A 23,431-nucleotide genomic window follows, 5' to 3' on the forward strand; every position below is an offset into this window, starting at 1 on the left:
ACAGTAGGTCCTTGTTGGTTGTCTATTTTATATATAGTAGTGTGTGTATGTTAATCCCAAGCTCCTAATTTATCCCTCCTTCCCATGTTTCCCCTTTGGTAACCATAAGTTTGTTTTCAAAATCTGTGAGTCTGTTTCTGTTTTGTAAATAAGTTCATTTGTATAATTTTTTAAAATTGGATTCCACATAGGAGTGATATCATATGATATTTGTCTTTCTCTGTCTGACTTACTTCACTTAGTATGATAATCACTAGGTCCATCCAGGTTGCTGCAAATGACATTACTTCGTTCCTTTTTATGGCTGAGTAATATTCCATCGTATATAGGTACCACATTCTTTATTCATTCCTCTGTTGATGGACATTTAGGTTGCTTCCACATCTTGACTATTGTAAATAGTGCTGCAATGAACACTGGGGTGCATGTATCTTTTCGAATTATGGTTTTCTCCAGATATATGCCCAGTAGCTGGATTGCTAGATCATATGGTAGTTCTATATTTAGTTTTTTAGCTCAGTCTCTCATTGTACTAATCTGCTTTTTAAAGATACTGGTAACTAATAATAATACTTACAGTTTATTGAGTTTTATGCCAAGATTGTGCAAAGTGTTTTTGCAGACAATTACATACTTTATTTCAGTTGGTCCTTCTAATAATCATATAAGGTAGGTGACATTATCTTCATTCCACAGTTGAGAAACCTGAAAGTTGGGGAACTTGTCTAAGACCACACTGTTAGTAAGTGGCAGTGGGGATTTCTACTCAAGCCTGTCTCCATAGCCAGTGTACTTAAGCACTGTTCTACACTGCTCAACAGGAAAAGGTAGGAGTCTGTGCAAACATTTTTATGTTTATTAATTTGGGGGCTTATGAGCATTCAGGATCTGTCTTTTGACAGTTAAAGATTTGTTGCAATAAGAGTTTTTTTTTTTATCCTTGAATTATTTCCAATACCAGATCCTCATTTTCTTAAAACATTATGATCTATATTCTCATTCTCATTTTCAGCATCTTTTTTCACATACTCTTGGCCTTCCTGCCTTTCTTATGATATATTCTATGCCTAGAATCCTTTCATGGTGAGGTCTTTCCTTTCTTAAAGAGTTTTAAAAATCCAATTTCTTACTTCCTTCAAAAATTTTTTCTGAAAAAAAAAGCGCAATTTCTCCTGTCTCACAATATTCTAAAAATACAATTTAATTTTGTACTTGTTTCTGTAATGATATTTTATTAATAGTTTCATGAAGATGCAAAGGTTTTAATTTTTGCTTTTTTTCAATGTTTGTACTTTTTTACATCTTTCCTCATTTGTAAAGGGGAGCAAGCAGAATTTCAGGGCTCTTAAAATATTCATAATGCTTTTTCTAATGCCATTTGTAAATGTATACTTGCTAAATATTTTTAAGGATCTTAGTGATGTTAATCATAAAGAGCTAGATACTCAATATTTTAGATTAAGTGTATTCAAGAAGTTAACAAATTATAAATTCCCAAATAAAAGATGTGTATGTTTGTATAGCATAGACTTTATCCTCACGTGTGACTTATGGTTAGCAGTGATAAATGTTTGTATGCCTTTTGAAGTAATCTGTGAGCCTCACATGTGCAGCCCAAGGGCAAGAACACTGAATGGGAGGATGGGAGGAGAGAGGATGTTAGGCACACCCTTGGCTTCCAGCACCCTCCAGCCCTGCCCTTAGACCCTGCTTTCCTTGCTGTGGTGCTCTGTGCTCTGCGGCCAAGTCCTCCTTTCCAGAGCCATATGGGCTGGGCATGTCTTAGGCCCTAAATAGGAGATTTTAAAATGTGTTTTGTTTTTCTTTTTTCCCCCACACAGTTTGCCTGATGATTTAATGAAGGGAAGCATTTCTACCTTTTTAGTTTAGCATAATAAAATGTGCTTACTTAAAATTTAATACTTTACCTTACCCATTATTAATGTATATTTTGTAGAATTATCCAAGAATATCTTTTTAAATTTCAGATTTCCTCAAGTTACTGGAATAGAATTTGGATTTGATCCAGATACACAGCCAGGACATCAAATCATAAAAGATACTGTAAAACGTTCAAGGACAATACTTACGGAGAAAAAAAAGTTTATCTTCTTGCTGTTAAGGAGTACATTCCAAATGTGAGATTATGTAGTTGCCCACACTCACACATACAATTTTTTTTGATTTCAGACCCTTGGTGGTTTAAATAAATGTTTTCTATTATATATTTATAATTCATGAATTAGATTTATTTTATTTTTTTATATGCAGGTATAATTTCATTGTTAATATATTTCATATTAACAGATTTTATAATATAGAATATCCGAAATTCATACTTGTTAATACTGTTCTCTCAATGATTGGCAAACATAGCCAGAGATGGCTAAACAACTACAAAAAAAATTCCATGATGTACTGCTGAACTTTACATTTAGTGATAAACACTTTTAACACGTTTAATTTTCAATATATTTAATTGTTAATGTCATATTTAGTTATATACAATAAAACTTGGATCACTAAATCTACAGGGACTATTCAGTTCAGTTCAGTGTGTTCTTGAATATGTAAGTCTAGAGCAGTGTCAGGGTGGTGACAGGAAGCTTGCTAAAAGTACAGATTCCAGAGTTCCAATGCTGACAGTCACTTAGTAGGTTTCAGATGAGGTGCAGTAATGTCCATTCCAAACAGACCACCCAGTGATTCTACTGTACAGCCACATTTAAGGATTATTGGTAGCCCATTCCTAAAGCTGCTAGGCAACAGAGCCAAGTATTGTACAACAGGGTCAAGGTTAGATCCAGGGAGTGGGACAGGAATTTAAAGTGTATTAGTTTACACATATGGAAATGCATGTCTTTTTGTATGAAATTGCATTTCAGTGCCTACTATGAATTATATTTTTTATTTTTTCATACTTCTGGATCAGAAAATTAAAATACGTTTTGATATTCAGGGGAAGGATGGTTATATTGTGCTTAAAAGTTGTCCTCAAATGTTTGACACAGAAAATGCACAAGTACTTTGCACAGTAGTCATGAGTCACTTTGAATCAATAAAAATTATGAAGGGAAGGAAACAGTGCCTTCGGGTCATCAAATGAATTTAGTTACTGTACTATAACCAAATCACCATCACTAACAGGTGATAGTAGTTTTATTTTATTAGAAGTTGTGTTTTTAAATAAATTCTAGACATTCGATAAATTTCTTATGCTTGGGGAAATATAATAAAAGATGACTGAGCACTATTTGCCAAGGCATAAGGCTAGGCTTGAGGGAAATATAAATAATTATAAGAAAGGTATAAGCAAAAATTCAAAGATAGAAAGCACGAAGTAAGTTCTAAAGAAGTATATATTGTTCAAATTCTTCTACTTCACAATCTTTTTTTTTATGGTTACATTACTTTTATTGTCATAAACTGGATTATTATTTAATCTTATCTTTCTTCACATTGCTTAACTTTTTTTTAACATCTTTATTGAAGTATAATTGCTTTACAATGTTGTGTTAGTTTCTGCTTATAACAAAGTGAATCAGCTATATGTATACATATATCCCCAACTTCACAATCTTATTTCAACTACCTTTTCAGGTTTACTTTTCTCTCTTATTTCTATTCTATGTGAACCATTCTAATTACTCAAATTGGCTTAATAAGTGTCCTGTAAAACATCTCATCCTTTCCTACTTAAAAAGCATTGTACCTTGGCATATAGAGCTCATTTTATTTTGGTTTAGAAGTTTTATCCATTTAAAAAAAAGTCACTTAGCAATAATTCAAACAAAGATTGGACCAAATTTGGGATTATCATGTGTTTTAACCAGTCTTACTGTATGTATACCCTTTGAAGAAGAATCAGATAAACCATCAGCAGTAATTGCAGTACCTGGCATAGTAGTATGACTTTGCCATATCTCTCAGGACATGAAAGAACATTTGCAACAACTTAGAATTGCAAGAAAACAAGGCTTAAGACGTTTTCTCATCATTAGAGATAATGCATGTGAAAATTTTTGATTCTGATGGTAATGCTGTATAGGTAACGTGCTTTATTCAGAGTCAAAATGCACCTGACAAATTAACATACAATTTTAGCATTACTAAGCATAGTAACATAATTTTGATTGTTTTGTGTTGTTCTAGATTTTTAATTCTAGGGATATTGCTCTAAAAGTTCTTTTCATTTGACTCTTATCAAGCATGTACCCTTCTGACTCTTCAGTGTGTTATGCAGAAAATAATACAAGTATGTTTGTGAACACGTTTGTGATTTAAGTATATATATTACATAATGTTTCCTTTGCCTTCCATTGTTGCTTTAAAACCACTTAATTTTCACTCTCTGCTATGACTCTGACTCGATTCAGAATAAGAAAAAAATAGATAAATGTATATAACACTGATCATTACTGTTTATTGTTCTAGCAATTTTGATGATGAAGTTGTAAGGTATAGCAACGGGATATTAAATATTATCTTTTTAGAAGTCCTGAGTTTTTCATGTTAATGAAATAGACCATGTAGACTTTGTATGACGTTTGCTTACCTGTTACAATTTCAATTAAGTTTTTTTTTACTAGAAAGAAATGAGATGGAATATTGCAGAATTTATCAATAAACTATGATAAACATTTATTCTGAAATAGTTTAAAATCAGATTGGGCCAAATTTATAATGGGTTTATAATTGGTTAGTTGATAAAATAATTATCTGCCTAAACATACCTCACCTTTGATAGTTTTAAGTTTATAATTTTTGAAAATAAAATGCACCTTCTGCCTTTTCTCAGCCACAGGATGTACATATCATAACTAGAGCAAAGAGACATTCTTTCCTAGGGAGGTCATGTGTGCCTTTCCCTAATTTGTAGAAGGAAAAAGACACACCCAATTAATATCTAGGTTAGAAGTAGTGAACTGTGTACAGTAACATAGTTAATATAAGTGGAAAGAAGAACTTAGGTGGTGTAATTTTCTCTTAATTTCCCTCTACTTTTAGCTGTTAGTCATAGGAAAAGCGGACGTACTGATACACACGTATACTGATTATCTCTGAGTCCATAATAGGAAGCAGACAGGAGTAGAAAATTTTGCTTGTAACAGATGTAGCTTTCATTTGAATAATGAGATACCAGATAGATTTCTGAAATTTTTTAAATTAGAAGGAATGTATATAGATTCCTAGGTAACAAGAAATTTATTCTGAAATCCTCAGGATATGTGATTGACATTTAGTGAAGTTCAGATCATGGTCAAAACTTGAATTGAGCATCATTTGTAGAGCAAATGAATATTTATTGAGCATGTACTATTTTTGTTTGTTGAATGCATGAATGAATGAGGAGACCTTATTAACTATGTGTTACTGTTGCATTTTACTGTGTGAAGATGTACTATTTTATATGAAAGTTTTAGTAGAGGGAAATGCAGTCCAGGAGGTTAAAACCAAAGGGAGCTAATTCACAGAGAAAAGCTGAAATAAAAACGTCAGAAAGGATAAAGAGGAAAGATAGTATGTAATGAAAAGTGGAATATTACTTGGGTACACTATAACTTACTATTTTCTTTAATAATTTATTGATATTAACTCTGAATAAATACAGTATATGTTATAGACAAAATTTTACTTGGGAAAGATGGCACATGTAAAATGGTTTTCCAAATTGAGTTAATAAAATAGTAATTTCACAGTTAAAGTTATTTGCCTAGAAAGGTAGCAGGTATAATGCTTTAAAAAGTATCTGTTATTTTAAAAACATATTAATTTAGACAGAACTGAATAAGAATTTATAACTTTCTTTGGAAACCCTGTATAGTGCAGATATATAGTATAAAATTATGAGAGTTAGAAATATTTAAGAGAATATTTTAAGTAAGCAGCTCACGCCATTTATATATTGACATGTTTATAAATCTTTAGTCTTTAAAGCAGAACGCTACTCTATGTGAGGTCTCTTATAGTTTTCTCTTAATTATCCTGATGAGGTTGATAGTAGTTTCTACTTTTTATAGCCTTGCAATTTACCACTCTACTTACTTGAAGTTTTCTGTGTTTCACTTTCTTTTCCCCCAGCAACCTACTTATTCATCACTTTCTATCAGCCCTCAATTCAGCATCCAACTTCATTTTATTTTCCTAACATATGTCCATTGGGGATAGGCTTCCTATTGGGAGCAGGGGTGTGCTGGTGAAAGCATCTATTTTTGGTTATTATTTTTTAATTAGTTTGTCAGTTTTGTTTTGAAGTGAAGAGAGATCTGTATTAATTAATTCATTCAGATGTATTGAAAAAGATTTAATGACCCAAAAGGTACAAGTAGGTAGAAATAGGAAGTGATATAGATGATTAAGTTTTCAAACTTTACCACATAATAGATTTAACCTAGAGAACTTTTAAGGATCCCTATTCTTATACCAACTAAATTAGAGTATTTGGGGTAGGACCTAGGTATCAGTATTTTTAAGAATTCCCCAAGTGATTCCATTATGCAGCCAAATTTGAATACCAGTGACATATATCTGTGGTTGGATTTTTAAAAATACGTCACAAATACTCTATGAGGCCCACAAAGCCTCAAATATTTACTATACAGCCCTTTGCAGAAAAAGTCTGTTGACCCATGATATAGATTACTCTGTTTCATCAGACTAGAAGCATTGGTATCACATGAAGCCTTGTTAGAAATGCAGAATTCCAGGCCCTATCCCAGACCTGCATTTTAACAAGATCTCTAGGTGGTTCACGTGGACATTAAAGTGTGAGAAGTACTGATACATATCATGTTGAGGATAATATTATTTATTAAGTATTAAGCTCCTTGATACTTTTCTGACAGAGGTAATCGAGATTGACTACACAGTTTATACATTTTTCAGTTTTATAATCCTTTTACCAAGGGTTATTTTTATATTTCTTAACCCCCACAGAGATTCCCTAGAGTAATAGATTAATAATTGTTCTATTAGAATCAGATTTCCCTTTCCTTGAATCTGGACTGGCCTTAGTGACATTCTTGATCAATAGAAAGCAGCAGAAATATCGTTCCAGGACTGCTGAGGCTGGTGATGAACACTCCCTCTGGGAGTCCTGAGCTACCATGGAAGATGTCTGACCACCCTGAGACTGCCTTGTTAGGCCACATGTAGGTACTCCATTTGACCATTTCAGCTGAGCCTAAGTTTTAAACCATCTCTCCTAGGACACCAGCCATATGAGTGGAGCTGTCTTGGACCCTCCAGACCAGTCTACTGCCTGCTGAATATCACCAGGTGACCTCTGTTGATGCCATGTGGAACAGAAGAATCATCCAGCTGAATGCTGTCTGAATCCCTGATGCACAAAAATGTGAGATATAATAAAATGATTGTTTTCTTAAACCATTAAATTTAGGGTAGTTTGTTATTCAGCAATAGATAACCAGACCACCTACGTAGAACATTTTAAAACTTTTATGGTACTGGAGATGAATTATTAAAAGTTATACTATAAACTTTTGAGTTTATCCTTATCTTAAGATTGATCATTTTGTATAAATAATCCAGAGATAAAATATAGAGAGAGGGCAGTTAATTGAGCATACCATGTGTGATGGCTTTGTGGTATGTCAACTTGGCTAGGCTAAACTACATTCCCCAGAATTCCCTTTCCAGTATGTTTTTGGATAAGTAGGCTACAAGAGTTATCCTTTCACAAGAGTTGGAGGAGGGAAGGAAAGCATGAGCTAGTTTGTACCATATACACACCTTCTCTTAATTATTTAATAAAACACTAATGTAGCTTCTCCCATGAAGAGATTTTTTTCAGACATAGTTAAAGTCCCTAATCAGTCATTGGGGAAATTATCCTGGGTGGGCCTGACAATCAGTTGAAAGGTCTTAAAAGAGGGTTGAGACATTCCCTGGAGAAAGAAATTCTACTTGTGGACAATAGCTTCGGCCACTGTGGTTTGGATCCCAGCCTTTTTGTGTTCTTCCATTTCTAACTGTCTGCCCTATAGACTCTGGATTTGCTTAATCAGCTCCCCAAACTGTGTAATCCATTTCAGTTCCTTGTTTTGTGTATGTGTATATACTACACAAACACACGTGTGTTATATGTGAATAAATGTGTGTGTGTGTGTATGTAAGCATGGATACTTAGACATCTCTTACAGGTTTTGCTTGTATGTTTGGACCCTGACACAGATTTTGGTACCAAAAGTGGTTCCAGAGGAAAAATCTTAAGGATGAGTTCTCTGAATTGGTTCTGATTTTCTGGAAAGGTTTCTATAATCTGATAAGTTTTAAAGGCACTAACGAGCCTGTTTCCAGTGGTGAAAGGACACTTCTAGTTCACGGCATGACGTGGCAAAAGGGTTGCACAAATTATCACCTTTGGATACCTGCAATTGAGTACCTATAGAAGGTGAGGCTCAGGGTGCCTAAGTATGAGATCCTCTAGAACATTTTTGTCAAAATAAGGGGTACAGTGGAGTTGGTTGGTTACTCCTAATTGCCCAGGAGAAAGTGGCCAATGAAAAAGATGAGCCCAGGGATTTAACTTCCTTGCTCAAGCTCTGCATCAATGACCTGAAAGCTTCTATATCTGCCCTCAAAGAAAACGTATTCTGTAGCTGTAGGGTTTCTGAAAACCAAAGCAAGAGTCTCCTCCTGCAAGTGGCTAAATTACAATTCAAATTGAATTCCCAACGACCTCTGTTAGTTTGGTCCCTAATTGGGAAGGAATGGGTTCCTACAAATAGGAGGGGGATATATGGGTAGATTATGATAAAGATGGGGAATCTGAACCTCCTAAATAAAACTGAACCATCTTTGCCAGTAGAAGCATCCCTTCCACTTCTGCCTGAGGAAGTGTGATAATTCATTTTGTGTGTCAACTTGACTGGGCCATAGGCTTTCCAGATAGTTGATCAAACATTAAGTGTTTCTGTGAGGGTGTTTTTTTGGATGAGGTTAACATTTTAAATTGGTAGATTGAGCAAAGCAGACTGCCCTCCATAATGTAGGTGGGCCTCATCCAGTCAGGTGAAGGCCTGAATAAAATAAAAGACTGACCATTCCCCGAGTATTCTCCTGTCTGACAGCCTCCAAACTGGGATATTACCTCTTTGTGGTTCTATAGCATCCTTCTGGCCTTCAGACTCATACTGGGATATTGGCTGTTTCTCGTTCTACAGCAGCTTCTGGAATTTGGACTTGAGCTGGGAGGAACAATGGCTCTGCAGACTTAGGATTTTCCAGCCTCCAATATCAGATGAGCCAATTCCTTATAATAAAGCTTTAAATAGACATCCTATTGGTTCTGTTTCTCAAGAGTACTTTGCCTAATATAGGAAGATGGCCCCTCTTTACCTGAAGAAGCTGGAATGGGTCTCTACTGAGTTACTTGCCTGCAAGGCACTCCTGACCCTCCTCAGGACTTGCTTCCCAACATTCCTTTTTGTTTCTAGATCTATAACTAGACAAGTTGCAGAAGTTCTCAAAAGATGAGGTACTAGTTGTGATTCATGAAGAGGTGTGATACACACCAAAAACTGAATGATTTTTCATTTCATATAGACAGAAATCTAGAGGGTGTGTGTAAGAATGGATATTAAGGCTGTGTGATCAAGGTGGGAGGATCATAAAGTTGAATCATGCTGTATTTATTGATACAGGCTCACTAACCAGAGGTTCTGGATTCACTGTTTCAGCTGAAGCAGTTAGGAAGGGCTATAACAAGTTGGTTGGTTGGTCAATTGGCTGGACCCAAAAGGTGGCCTACATTAAATGAAATTGAAATGCCATGTTGTATTGTAGATGAAGGTATCTGAAGGCTTAAAGGAGATTGCAATGTTAGAGTATATCTATCCTGTAAGACCTGCTCTCCAACCCTGGAAAGACACAACTTTCACAACAGCTGTGAAAAATAAAATTGTGGGGGAGCCCCAGCATCCTTGAAAAGTTCTCTTCTCTTTAGGTCAAAGCTCTCTTCTCTTTAGGTCAAAAATTACAGAGGAAACTGCTGCCACTGAACTAGGATTGCTAAATGCAGTGGAGATAATGGGATCCTGAGATGTCAGGGGCTAAATGGTGGCACTTAATTGCTAAAAACAAGGTGTGCATGGTTACCATTATAAACAATGGAGTCAAATTGGTAATCAGACTAGTCTGACTTGCAGAGACTTATGGGGTTGGCTGGTTATCAAGAGGTCCCTAGAATAGGAAAAGATGGCCAGCCTTTTAAATTCTTACTTGAGCTGTATAAGCAGAGGATTTCCAGCCTACTGAACAGATGTCTGAATTGAATTAACAAAACACAGAGTCAATTCCTTCTATAAATTCTAGATTTGAGCCAGTTAACAGACTCAGACCCTCAGACACTGTTACACTGCCAAAAACATATACTGTTAATCCTTCTATGTCTTCCCCCAAAGGGACCTTTACCAGAAAAGTAATTCTGAGTAATGTACTTTAGCCTAGCCAAGTTGACATCCCACAAAGTCATCACAGTCCCTTGTCAAGTTGGTACTCATATATATCTTAAACCATCTCCTTAAACCATACTGCCTAACATGACACAGTTATGCTACATACAACTGAGGATACAAAGTCCTTGGGTGATGTTTCTCTTCTCCTTTGTAATTTAAGTACTAAGATTAATGATCACAATACATCTTATGATATTGATATAAAGGTAGCTATTTTTAAGATGCTTTAGATGATAAGAGGATAAAACAGGAAGAAAAAATATTTGGTTAATACTTATACAAACATACTCATATCACAGTCCGTTAATCACTATAGACATGTATCTCACAGGAAAAATGAATGACCTAGTACACTGCTTGAAGTTCTGCCCATGGGGAGGATTTACCTTCACCATCATCCTTCAGGGATGTCCAAAGGAAGGCTATAGAGTATCAGAAGTCCACTTTTGAGTGGTAGCTGCAAATCACACAGAGCTCTTTGTAAATCAGGCCTAACAGTTCTGTTCCTTGGTCAACTGGTCTTAGGTGTGAAGACATAGGTATGGGCTGAGAGAGTGAAGGTGATGTAGCAAAACAGAGTCCATAGACATTTGGGATACTTCCTCAAGCAACGTACTTGTGCCTTCAGGGCCTCCTCAAGCCTAATGTCATAAACACCACTTCCATTTGATAACAGAGTGCTGCTGTGCACACCCAACATTATGGCTTGGTGGATCAGACAGCACCAAGTTCATGATGGGTAAATCAGGTATCATGGTAACTTAGTGGGTCCTGGCCAAATGTTCAGTCTCTACTAGGCCTCATAGCAGCAAGCTGTTTCTCAAAAGAATAGTTATCCACAGAGGATGGTGTGGCTTTGCTCTAAAATCATAAGGGTCTCTAGGAGATGGGTCAAAAAGGATCTTGTTGTGATTTATGTCATAGAGTGTTCTGCCTATGTTTTCCTCTATGAGTTTGATAGTGTCTGGCCTTACATTTAGGTCTTTAGTCCATTTTGAGGGTCTGTGCTGTGATTTACCTATTAAGGCTTGCTAAAGACTTCAAACAGCAATCCCATCTACCTCTGACAATTCAAGGACCATTGGATGTGTAGGTTCATATGGCCCAAATGACCTAGCAGTTTGCATGGCAGAGTGGACCTGTTGAAGGGCCTTCTCTTGTTCTGGTCCCACTCAATACAGGCAGCTTTTTGAATCATTTAGTAAATGGGTCAGAGTAGCACACCCAAACAAGGCATAGGTTACCTCCAAAATTCAAAGAGGAACTGTGAACATCATTCTTCTCTTTTAGTGGTAGGAGGGTTAGATACAACACCTTATCTACCTTGGAAGGGATATCTTGACATGGTACAGACCAATGGATTCCTAGAAATTTCACTGAGAAGGGATACGTCTGAATTTTTGTAAGAGAAGTCCCTAAATTAGGAATTGGACTTCTTAAGAAGGTGTCATGGAAAGGATATAGCTTCAAGAACTAGGCGTACCCGGGTATGACTCCTGGCTGTATCACTTGGTAGCTGTGTGACTTGAGAATGCTCCTTCAGACTACGATTTATTTTCCTTTTCCTTTTTCCTTTTGTTTCCTTTCCCTTTCCCTTTCCCTTCCCTTCCTTTCCTTCCTTTTCTTTCTTTTCTTTTTTTAGGTAAGAAATGGATTTATTTAGAGAGAAACACACTCCACAGACAGAGTGTGGGCCATCTCAGAAGGCGAGAGGCCTTGGGAGAAACATACTCTACAGACAGAGAGTGGGCCATCTCAGAAGGTGAGAGCGCCCAGATTACGATTTCTTTTTTAAAGGGTATTCTATTTATTTAAGGGTATTATATTTATTTGTATTTAGTTTGTAGATACAGATCTATAAACTGATATGTATTACTGACCTAATAAATATATTTTGGGAATCATCTTTGTTTCTCTGAGAAATCGTATTAATAATACTATTTACTTTACTTCATGTATAATTATAATCAATTTTTAAGTAATTTAGGAATGAATGAAGGCATATTTGCTAGAGCTTATAAGCCAGGAGTTGCTTGGGAAATAGCTGTAATTTATTTTACAGTTCTTAAAATATGGCTCCCCCATATGTTTTGTTCATTTTTCCTGACATGTATTTTAAGAAGGCAATATTTTCCCTTATACCATATCATCTTTACTTTGAGTAATAAATTAGTGATTATAAATATCCATTTTTTTTTTTCTGTAAGGTAATACTGAGCTTTGCCGACAATGCTGCTTCACCAAGATAACAGTTATGTCATTAGACTGCAAGCATAATATATATATTTTTTATTATCATGAGCAAAAATTGATCTCTGTGTTTCTAAAATGTATTTAGTTTTCTGCTTTCTGGATTTGATGATGTCTAATGTACACTATTTTCTTTCACAGATATAATTTTAAACACAATAAGGGTAATGTTTGTTAGAATAAAAAGCTGTATCATTCTTCCATATTTATTAGAATATCACATACTGTCAATTAAATGTTTTTATTCAAATATAGTCAGTAATTATGACAAATTTGGACCTTTCATAGACTGAACTGTTCAAGCCTGATCAATCTCAATTTGTTTGGATGGTGGTAGTATTTTTAGTGCCATGAGAGGTTCACCTACCTTATGTTAAAATATGCTTATTGCATTATCAGATATATGACATCACAGCACAGGAATGTTGAATTAGTAGTTCATAATAAAGACGCAGACGTAGAGAATGGACTTGACTTGAGGACACGGGGAGGGGGAAGGGTAAGCTGCGACGAAGTGAGAGAGTGGCACGAACATATATACACTACCAAATGTAAAATAGATAGCAAATGGGAAGAAGCCCCATAGCACAGGGAGATCAGCTCGGTGATTTGTGACCACCTAGAGGGGTGGGATAGGGAGGGTGGGAGGGAGATGCAAGAGGGAGGAGATACAGGGACATATGTATACATATAGCTGATTGATTCACTTTTGTTATACAGCAGCAACTAACACAACATTGTAAAGCAATTATACTCCAAAACAGATGTTAAAAAAAAAAAAATCCAAAAAACAAAACAAAAAACCTTTTGTTCTAGGTTACACAAAGACCACTTCAGTGACTGAAATAAATAAACTTACTTCTCTGTGCTTTAGTTTCCTCACTTTTAACATTGGAATACCTACCCAAATTCTTTCTTGTACTGGGATCATTCAGATCTCCTTTTTAAAAAAAGAAATTAATAAGGGAAGACTAATTCCAGGGATTACTGTAATAATAAATAAAAATAAATATCAGGTTTTCTTTCTATAAACCCATAAGCCCATTTCTAACAATTCTTTATTCCAGACATTAAATTAGTTAATAACAATGAAAAAATGTAAAAGCCACTCTTTATTGCACATTTACAATATATTTGACAATGTCTAAGTTAAAAGAATCACTAAATTAACTACATGTTGGACATGCATTGTTCTTTTAGGCTACTGAGTGTCTGTCAGTCAGTAAATTTTTAATTTCCTCAAGTGAATAATCCTGCAATTGGAAAAGTGTTAATATATTTTGCTAAGTCTCTACTGGTGGGAATTAATCTCAGCTTCGTTTTTTTTTTTTTGCTTTTTTTTTGTGTTTAATATTCTGTTCTTGTAATAGTTTAAAATGTTGCACTAATGCTATTATTTATTAGGTCTCTAAAAAAAAGGATAGTCAGCTGTCTTGGTAACAGAAAGGAACATAAGGACATATGTAGAGATAATTGTAAACCAAAACTGAATATACCCTGCTAGATTAGTTCCCAGAGGATATGGTTTATCTTTAATGTATATAACTTGCCTGAGGATAAGTGATGATTGACTAAATATATTATCATTAATGATAATATCTACTCAAATTATCATTTAATTTTACATTTTTACTATTTTTAAGTGGAGGGAAAACCTCAGTCTTTAAAATCAAGATAAATGTAAAAGTGACATTGTAAAACTAGAGCCACAAATCCCAAACCAAGAACTATGAAATTAACAGTGCGTTGTTGCTAAGTGCTAGACAGATTAGCTCTTGAATAAAGTTTAGTTTGTTACATGAAAAACATTCATAAATAAGTCCATTCTCAGATTTTCTATAAACACCAACAATTTATATAATGCAACATTATAAAAACTTCAAAGCACATTTAAAAAAATGTTTAAGTAATTGTTACCTACATCATTTGTAATTGTTCAACCATAGTAAGGTATGAAAATTCCTAAAATGGAAAGAAAAAATAGCAAAGAAAACAGAAAACAATGAATCCAATGACCCAGTTCACTGAATAAATATAGATGATCACCATATCCATGTCAAACCACCATCCACGGCTATCATCCTCAAAGTGCAGATAATCCATCCTATGTGCACCATGTGGAAACTGCCTTCTTGTAACTGGAGCTGAACGTCTGTGGAAACCTGGAAGATATATGAACATATTATTTAAAGCTCATTAAATTCAGTTTAAGTGCTCAGAAAGGAAGCTGCATCACGAGCAGAGCATATCTTGATTTCATTGATTGGTATATTGTATTCCTGACAGTTTTATTTTTTTTTAATGATAAGCAACTATCAGAAGTCTTTTTTTTTTTTTTTTCAGTTAAGGGTTTTAAGGGGGGACAGTAAAATTAGCAAAGAGCATGGAATATGGAGTCAGGAAACTATCCTTTTTTTAAAAATTGAAGTATAGTTGATTTACAATATTAGTTTCAAGTATGTAACATAAAAATATTTTTATAGATTATACTCCATTTAAAGTTATTATAAAATATTGGCTATATTTCCTGTGCTATACAATATATCCTTGTAGCTTGTTTATTTTAATACATAGTAGTTTGTACCTCTTAATCCCCTACCTCTTCTTACCCCTCCTCCCTTGCCTCTCCCCACTGGGAACCTCTAGTTTCTTCTCTGTATCTGTGAGTTTGTTTCTGTTATGATATATTCATTCACTTTATTTTTTAGATTCCACATATAAATGATAACACACAGTATTTGTATTTCTCTGACTCATTTCACTAAGCATAATATCCTCCAGGTCCATCCATGTTGTTGCAAGTGGCAAAATTTCATCCTTTTATTTATGGCTGAGTAATACTGCATTGTGTGTGTGTGTATGTACAACATCTTTATCCCTTCATCTGTTGATGGATGCTTACATTGATTCCATATCCTGGCTATCGTAAACAATGTTGCTATGAACATTGGTGTGCATATATCTTTTCGAATTACTGTTTTTGTTTTCTTTGGACATATACTCAGGAATGGAATTGCTGGACCATATGGTAGTTCTATTTTTAGTTTTTTGAGGAACCTTCATACTGTTTTCCATTGTGGCTCCACCAATTTACGTTGCTACCAACAATGTACTAGGGTATCCTTTTCTCCAAATTTGTTATTTGTGGTGTTTTTGATGGTAGCCATTCTACAGGTGTAAGGTGATACTCATTTGCATTTCTCTGATGATTAGTGATGTTGGGCATCTTTTCCTGTTCCTGTTGGTCGTCTATAGGTATTCTTTGGAAAAATGTCTGTTCAGGTCTTCTGCCCGTTTTTTAATTGGGTTTTTTCTTTGATATTGAGTTGTATAAGTTCTTTATATATTTTGGATATGAACTCCTTATTGGTCATATCATTTGCAAATATTTTAGGAGACTATTTTTGATCTGTCATGTACTTGGGGCAAGGTAATTTATCTCTTTGGGTCTCAGATTTCTCATCTATATCATCTGATGACTTAATTCAAAAATTTGTGAGGCTCATTTTTTGATATTGAGCCACATGAGCTGTTGGTAAGTTTTGGAGATTAATCCCTTGTTAGTTGCGTGATTTGCAAATATTTTCTCTCATTCTGTGGGTTGTCTTTTCATTTTGTTTATGGTTTCCTTTGATGGGCAAAAGCTTTTGAGTTTAATTAGGTCCCATTTGTTTATTTTTGTTGATTTCCATTACTCTAGGAGATGGATAGAAAAAGACATTGCTGCGATTTATGTCAGAGTGTTCTGCCTATGTTTTCCTCTAAGAGTTTCATAGTATCTGGTCTTACATTTAGGTCTTAAACTCAAAATGGATTAATTTTGTATATGGTGTTAAAGAATGTTCGAATTTCATTTTTTTTAACATGTAGCTGTCCAGTTTTCCCAGCACCATTTATTGAAGAGACTGTCTTTTCTCCATTGTATGGTCTTGCCTCCTTTGTCATAGATTAATTGACCTTAGGTGTGTGGGTTTATTTTTGGGATTTCTATCCTGTTCCATTGATCTATATTTCTATTTTTGTGCCAGTACCATACTGTTTTTTTGTTTTGTTTTTAAAATTTATTTTTTATTTTTATTATTTTTGGCTGCATTGGGTCTTCGTTGCTGTGCACGGGCTTTCTCTGGTTGCGGCGAGTGGGGGCTACTCTTTGTTGCGGTGCACGGGCTTCTCATTGTAGTGCCTTCTGTTGTTGCAGAGAATGGGCTCTAGGCGTGTGGGCTTCAGTAGTTGTGGCACATGGGCTCAGTAGTTGTGGCATGCGAGCTCTAGAGCGCAGGCTCAGTAGTTGTGGCGCATGGGCTTAGTTGCTCTGTGGCATGTAGGATCTTCCTGGGCCAGGGCTCGAACCCATATCCCCTGCATTGGCAGGTGGATTCTTAACCACTGCACCACCAGGGAAGCCCCTACCATACTTTTTTTGCTGACTGTAACTTTGTAGTGTAGTCTGAAGTCAGAGAGCCTGATTCCTCCAGCTCTGTTTTTCTTTCTCAAGATTGCTTTGGCTATTTGAGGTCTTTTGTGTTTCCATACAAATTTTAAGAACAACCTAATCAAAAAATGGGCAGAAGACCTAAATAGACATTTCTCCAAAGAAGACATACAGATGGCCAAAAGCCACATGATCAAGAGATACAAGATGTTCAACATCGCTAATTCGTAGAGAAATTCAAGTCAAAACTACAGTGAGATATCACCTCATAACAGTCAGAATGGCCATCATCAAAAAGTCTACAAACAATAAATGTTGGAGAGGGTGTGGAGAAAAGGGAACCCTATACACTGTTGGTGGGAATGAATTGGTAGAGACACTGTGGAGAACAGTATGGAGGTTCCTTAAGAAACTAAAAATAGAGCTATCATATGATCCTGCAATCCCACTCCTGGGCATATATCTGGAGAAAAACATGGTTCAAAAGGATACATTCACCCCAATGTTCATTGCAGCACTAATTACCATAGCCAAGGCATGGAATAAACCTAAATGTCCATTTACAGATGACTGGATAAAGAACATGTGGTACATATATACAATGGAATATTACTCAGCCATTAAAGAAAATGAAATATTGCCATTTGCAGCAGCATGGGCTGACTTGGAGATTATCATACTAAGTGAAGTAAGTCAGATAAAGACAAATATCATATGATATTGTTTACATGCTGAATCTAAAAAAAATGATACAAATGAAATTACTTACAAAACAGAAACAAAGTCCCAGACTTAGAGAAGGAACTTATGGTTACCATGGGGGAAGGTGGGGGGGAGGGATAGATTGGGAGTTTGGGATTGACATGTACACACTGCTATATTTAAAATAGATAACCAACAAGGACCTGCTGTATAGCACAGGGAACTCTGCTCAATATCTGTAATAACCTAAATGGGAATTAGAATTAGAAAAAGAATACATACATGTATATGTATAACTGAATCACTTTACTGTATACCTGAAAGTAACACAACATTGTTAATCAACTCTACTCCAATATAAAATTAAAATTAAAAAATAGCAAATGAAAAAATTGTGAGGTTCAAATGTTAATTATTTTCCCATGAGAGCATTTTCTAAATTTAAACTTCATTCATGTTTTATTTTTACAACTACTCTCACAATTAATGTTTGTTACTTCTGATCACCAACTTAACCTTCTATCTTATACCTTGAGAATTTCACTAAGTCATTTGTGCAAAATTCTATAGGAAAAATGTCTTTCATTATGTTTTAGCATTGAATAAACTGGACAGACAAAATGATACTTCTTTGAAGAAATTGAGCTTTAATTCTTATAAGTTTCCAAGCATGGACCTACTTAAGGAGATTATATAGAAAGTAAATATTGAAAGTAAGCAATAGTCCATTTATGACTAAATGAATATGACATTTCTGAGAAATATTACATCTCATTGTGAAATGCTGTTCTTTTTATTTTGTGATACTTATATGCTAATTATTTACAGTTTGAGTATACTCAATGGCAACCTGTTTTTGTTGGCTGACCAACACTGAATTTTGTTTTTAGAGACCTTCAAAATTATATATTTTTTAAGATGAATAACCTGATTATTAACCTTTGCTTTGTACTTATCTACTGCCTACTAATGTATTTCTGTGCTTGTTAGTGTTGGTGAGTGGGGACAATACAATAAACTGAGCAGAAAAGATATACTCTAGTACTTGCTAGTAACTCTGGTGGTAAAGGTTCCGTGAGGCTCAAGCTTGAAGCAGATTCTGGTTCATCTATTTTAATAATTTGTTATGTAACAGTAACAAAAGTAATGTTAAATATTATGCTCTAGATCAGGCTGCTTATTTTGACAGAAAGGCTGCATTCACCTGAGTATTAGTATGGTTACTTAAAGTCAAATTTCTTTGATCAAGAATAATCCTAAATTATTGTTTACATATGTTTTATTTTCTATTTTAAAATAGAAAATGTATACCTTTAAGGTGTAAAGCAGGATGATTTGATATATAATATATAGCACAATGATTACTATAGTCAAGCTAGTTAATATATCCATCTCCTCACATAATTATCTTTTTTGTTGTTGTGAGAGTACCTGCTGTCTACTTTCTTAGCAAATGTCCAGTGTCTTTTTATCAGATTTATGGTTCGTATATATTTTCTCAAAATCCATAGGTTGCCTTTTGATTTTATTTGTTTCCTTTGCCATGCCGAAGCTTTTTAGTTTGATGTAGTCCACTTGTTTATTTTTGCTTTTATTGCCTGAGCTTTTGTGGTCATATCCAAAAAACAAAACAAAACAAAACAAAACACCCAAACAAATTGCCAAGGCCATTGTCAAGAAGCTTATCCTGTATGTTTTCTTGTAAAGTTTTATGGTTTCAAATCTTACATTTAACTCTTTAATCTATTTTGAGTAGATTTTTGTGTATGGTGTAACACAGAGGTCCAGTTTCACTCTTTTGCATACGGCAATCCAGTTTTCCCAATACCATTTATTGAAGAGAGTATCCTTTCCCCATTGTGTATTCCTGGCACCCTTATTGAAAAGTAGTTGATTGTGTATGTGTGGGTTTATTTCTGGGCTTTCCATGGTGTTCCACTGGTTTATGAATCTGTTTTTATGCCAATACTACACTATTCTGATTACTACAGATTTCCAATATAATTTGAAATCAGGAAGTGATACCTCCCACTCTGTTCTTTCTCAAGGTTGCTCTATTTGGAATCTTTTGTGGTTCCATACCAATTTTAGAATTGTTTTTTCTGTTTCTGTGAAGACTGCTGCTAGTATTTTGATGGGAATTGTGTTGAATCTTTATTTTGCTTTGAGTAGTACAGACATCTTAACAATATTCTGTTTTAAATTTTATTTTTTAATTGAACTATAGTTGCCATACAGTTATATAATTATAAAAGTTACAGGTGTACAATATAGTGATTTACAATTTTTAAAGGTTATACTCCATTTATAGTTATTAAAAGATATTGGCCATATTCTACATGTTGTACAATATATCCTTGTACCTTATTTTATACCTAATAGTTTGTACCTCCTACTTCCCTACCCCTACATTAATTCTTTTAATCAATGAACATGGAATAGCTTTTCATTTAGTTTTGTCATCTTCAATTTCTTTCATTGATATTTTATAGTTTTCAGTGTTTATTTGTAAATTACATTTACTTATATTATGTAGATTGAAAACATGAAATTAAGAAGGATGAGATAAATGTTAAGTGATATTTTAGAATAAATTTTATAGACATATTTCAAATAGGTTTTTAATAATTTCTAATGTTTTTGGCTGACTTTCTATCATATTTTATTTTTAAAAATAATTTTTATAGCTTACAAAAAGCTTATACTAGAATGATGTGTCAGCTCTTCTATTTTTTTGTTTGCCTTATCAGTATTATCGTCAATCTGATTTCTTTATAGGAGTCTGTTTAAGTTTCTTGTGCACCTTGTGCTGGTAGTTTAGCTAAAACTAGATAATATCCAAAATCCATTTACTGGTCATATTAAACTTCAAGATATTGCAACACCTGCAAAACTAACAAACTAATGAAGTCAGCTATTCGTATTGTCAAACTTACAGTTTTCCTCGGCTAACATTACATACCATCATAACATGTAAGTAAGGATGCCAGTGTCAGTCCTCACTAAGTATTAGTAAAATTTAATTTTTCTTCTGTTTCAATAATCATAACAGAAATTTTTAATGTTATTTTCCCACATTCCAATGGATTGTCTCGCACCAGCCTGTAGGCATTCTATTTTGGAGAGCATATTTAGGGGATTTCAATCCTAACAGCTATTTACGACTATCTAACTACTGTTCTCTAAACTGTACTCAGTATCTTAAAAGGAAAGGGGCCTTTCTGTTTGTGTAGGAGAGAGGGGAAGTGAGAAGAGTTTTTCTCACATTCAAAAATTATTCTAATACATAAACACAAATGTTCCCAAAGCAGTTTATATACCTTTTCAAAAACCTTTCACAAATATAGGCTGGAAAACAGGTAACATTGTTACTGGGAAATTATTACCATTACTACTGTATTTTAAAACTATGTGATTTTTCTGTCCAAAAGGAATATTTAGAGGCCTTAGATTCTTCAGATACAAAACTTTCAGTTGTTTGGGCAAAGAATAACTGTATTAATGGCATAGTTGTAGAAAACAGTAGAACTGAGAGTAAACAAGGCAACAAAAGATGCAGCATTATGAGTATGGTGATCATACATACTGGTTTCCCCAGGACAGTCTCAGTTACTCTTATGTCTTGGTATAATTACTAATAGTGCCCCTTTCACTCTAGAAGTGTCCTCATAATGGTAATTTCTTTATTGGTGGAATGAGAGAAAAAGAAGGCAGTGCAGGAAGACACTGATTACAAAATTTCTAGCTCTGAACATCAGAAGGTGATGTTGACCCAGACGGCTTATGCAATGTGTTTTTATAGGTAAGGTGGATAATGATCATTACTTGGTTAATTTCTTAAAAAATTTTTTTAAGTGGGGAAGGAGTGAGTAGGTGTTTGTAATAATTTGGGATTTCCAAAGCTGTAAATTGAATGAGAGGATTGGAATTTCTAAATCAAAATCAGACTAAAAGAAAATGACCTCACTGACAGTTACTTAGTAAATATTATATTGATTATGAAAATTAGAAAAATTGCCAGAATACTAATCACAGAGATGAACTGCAGATTCCACTGTAAAATGATGGCAATGTAAGTACCTAATTCATTGGGCTAATATAAGGATTAGATGAATTAGTACATATAAAGCACATTCCTGGCCGATAGTAAAGTTTCAATAAATGTTAGATTCTTATATTTTTTTTACTATCGTTACTGCTACTTTGAATATGAGGAAGAAGCTGCTTTTCTTGTCAGTTCTTGTTCTTCATATTATGTCTACCTTTTCTGAATAAATCAATGCTTACCATTGTTTGTTCAAACAAATGCTGAGAAACTGTTTCCTTAAGTATGAGTTGATTTCTCTAAAGCAGTTAACTTTAAATAGACTGTCAGAACATCAGATACTGAAAATATGGAATTGATTAAAAATTTAGGAAGAGTATACGTGCTATCTCTTAGAGGCTGAGGATTTAAAGATATTTTAAGACATGGTTCCTGTCTTAAGAAACTCAGAGTCTAGAACAGTTTCTCAATCTTTTTTTTTCATTATCACTCCTGTAGGAGAAAAAAAATGTTAAATTTAAATTTATCTCAAATTAAATATTCTAATCAGTAAATCAAATTAAACCAAATTTCTCCTTAATGAGAGAAATTAAAAATAAGGAATGAAATTTGTTCAGGTAGGGTTGAGCTCTTGAGGGCCTCAAACGACTGTAACATCTAAGATTTTTTTGGTGCCCCAAGAACTAGTTTTTGCCCCCATTTAAAGTGCATGGCCTAGGAGACAGTACACTTAAAACCATTATAATAACAGTCAATGTATATATATTAATATATACAACCACTTCATTCCAAAAAAGGATTTGGATTGGAGTTAATGGAGTGAGACGCTTCTGTAACAGGAATTCACTTTTTCACAGGACTTAAGCACAACTTATTATTAGTGATAACCTGATAATAAATTAGTTTGTTATCAATACATGGTTTAAAGAATAGTCAATATTATTAGTATATTTTAATTATGCTATTTAAAAGTAAAGGACACAATAAAGACATATACTCTTTTTTTGCCATAAACTATTAGGAAAAAAAGTGTAGTGAAGTGAAAATCATACTCCTCAAGGAATCAGAAGATTTGGATTCTTGTGCCAATATTAAACATACTGATTATTTGGTCAAGTCAAAATAGTTTCTCTATATCAAGATGTTCATATGGTTTTCTTCTTTAATCTGTTAATGTGATGAATTCAAATAGTAGATTTTTAAAAATGTTGAATAATTTTTAAATATCTGTTAAAGTGATGAATTAAAGTGATAGATTTTCCAATGTTTTATCATTCCTTCATACCCAGGTAAATTCCGTGTGTTCATGATAATCGTTTTTACACATTGATGAATTCAACTTTATATATTTTATGTGGCATTTTTATGCCTATGTTTGTAAGGAAGATTGGTCTATAATTTTCTGTTTTATGCGATTTTTGCCCGGTTTGTATATCATGATTTTATTGTCTTCATAAAACATGTTGGCAGTTAGGTGACAATTCTCCATGGCTCTCTGTGTGTCTGCATATCTTGCAAGCAAGA

At 34.2% G+C, this 23,431-nt stretch overlaps 1 protein-coding gene, 1 long non-coding RNA gene and 1 pseudogene across 11 annotated transcripts in view; 2 read left to right on the forward strand and 1 right to left on the reverse strand.

Moving 5' to 3' along the window:
• The window catches only part of LOC309657014, a 41,979-nt pseudogene extending 34,764 nt beyond the window's left edge, over positions 1–7,215 (forward strand). Inside the window, exons 3-5 of the transcript in view lie at positions 1,942–2,138; positions 2,960–3,117; positions 3,562–7,215. The product of the transcript in view is annotated as an uncharacterized misc_RNA (transcript). The remainder of the gene's footprint in view (positions 1–1,941; positions 2,139–2,959; positions 3,118–3,561) is intronic.
• Positions 1–7,394, forward strand: part of LOC309658614 — a 136,024-nt gene extending 128,630 nt beyond the window's left edge. Inside the window, exon 3 of the long non-coding RNA XR_014262319.1 lies at positions 7,209–7,394. This is a non-coding gene — a long non-coding RNA (uncharacterized lncRNA). The remainder of the gene's footprint in view (positions 1–7,208) is intronic.
• A 6,428-nt stretch (positions 7,395–13,822) lies between these two features.
• RNF180 (ring finger protein 180) overlaps positions 13,823–23,431 on the reverse strand; it is a 302,738-nt gene continuing 293,129 nt past the window's right edge. For 8 of the 9 annotated variants that reach the window (XM_082457249.1, XM_082457254.1, XM_082457253.1 and 5 more), the window contains one exon: positions 13,823–14,890. In XM_082457249.1, coding sequence (XP_082313375.1) covers positions 14,691–14,890 — 200 coding nt within the window. In that variant the 3' untranslated portion in view covers positions 13,823–14,690. The remainder of the gene's footprint in view (positions 14,891–23,431) is intronic. The other variant, XR_014262246.1, reaches the window with a different exon arrangement.

The sequence above is a fragment of the Balaenoptera physalus genome (genome assembly GCF_965194825.1).
Source record: "Balaenoptera physalus genome assembly, chromosome: 3".
NCBI lineage: Eukaryota > Metazoa > Chordata > Mammalia > Artiodactyla > Balaenopteridae > Balaenoptera > Balaenoptera physalus.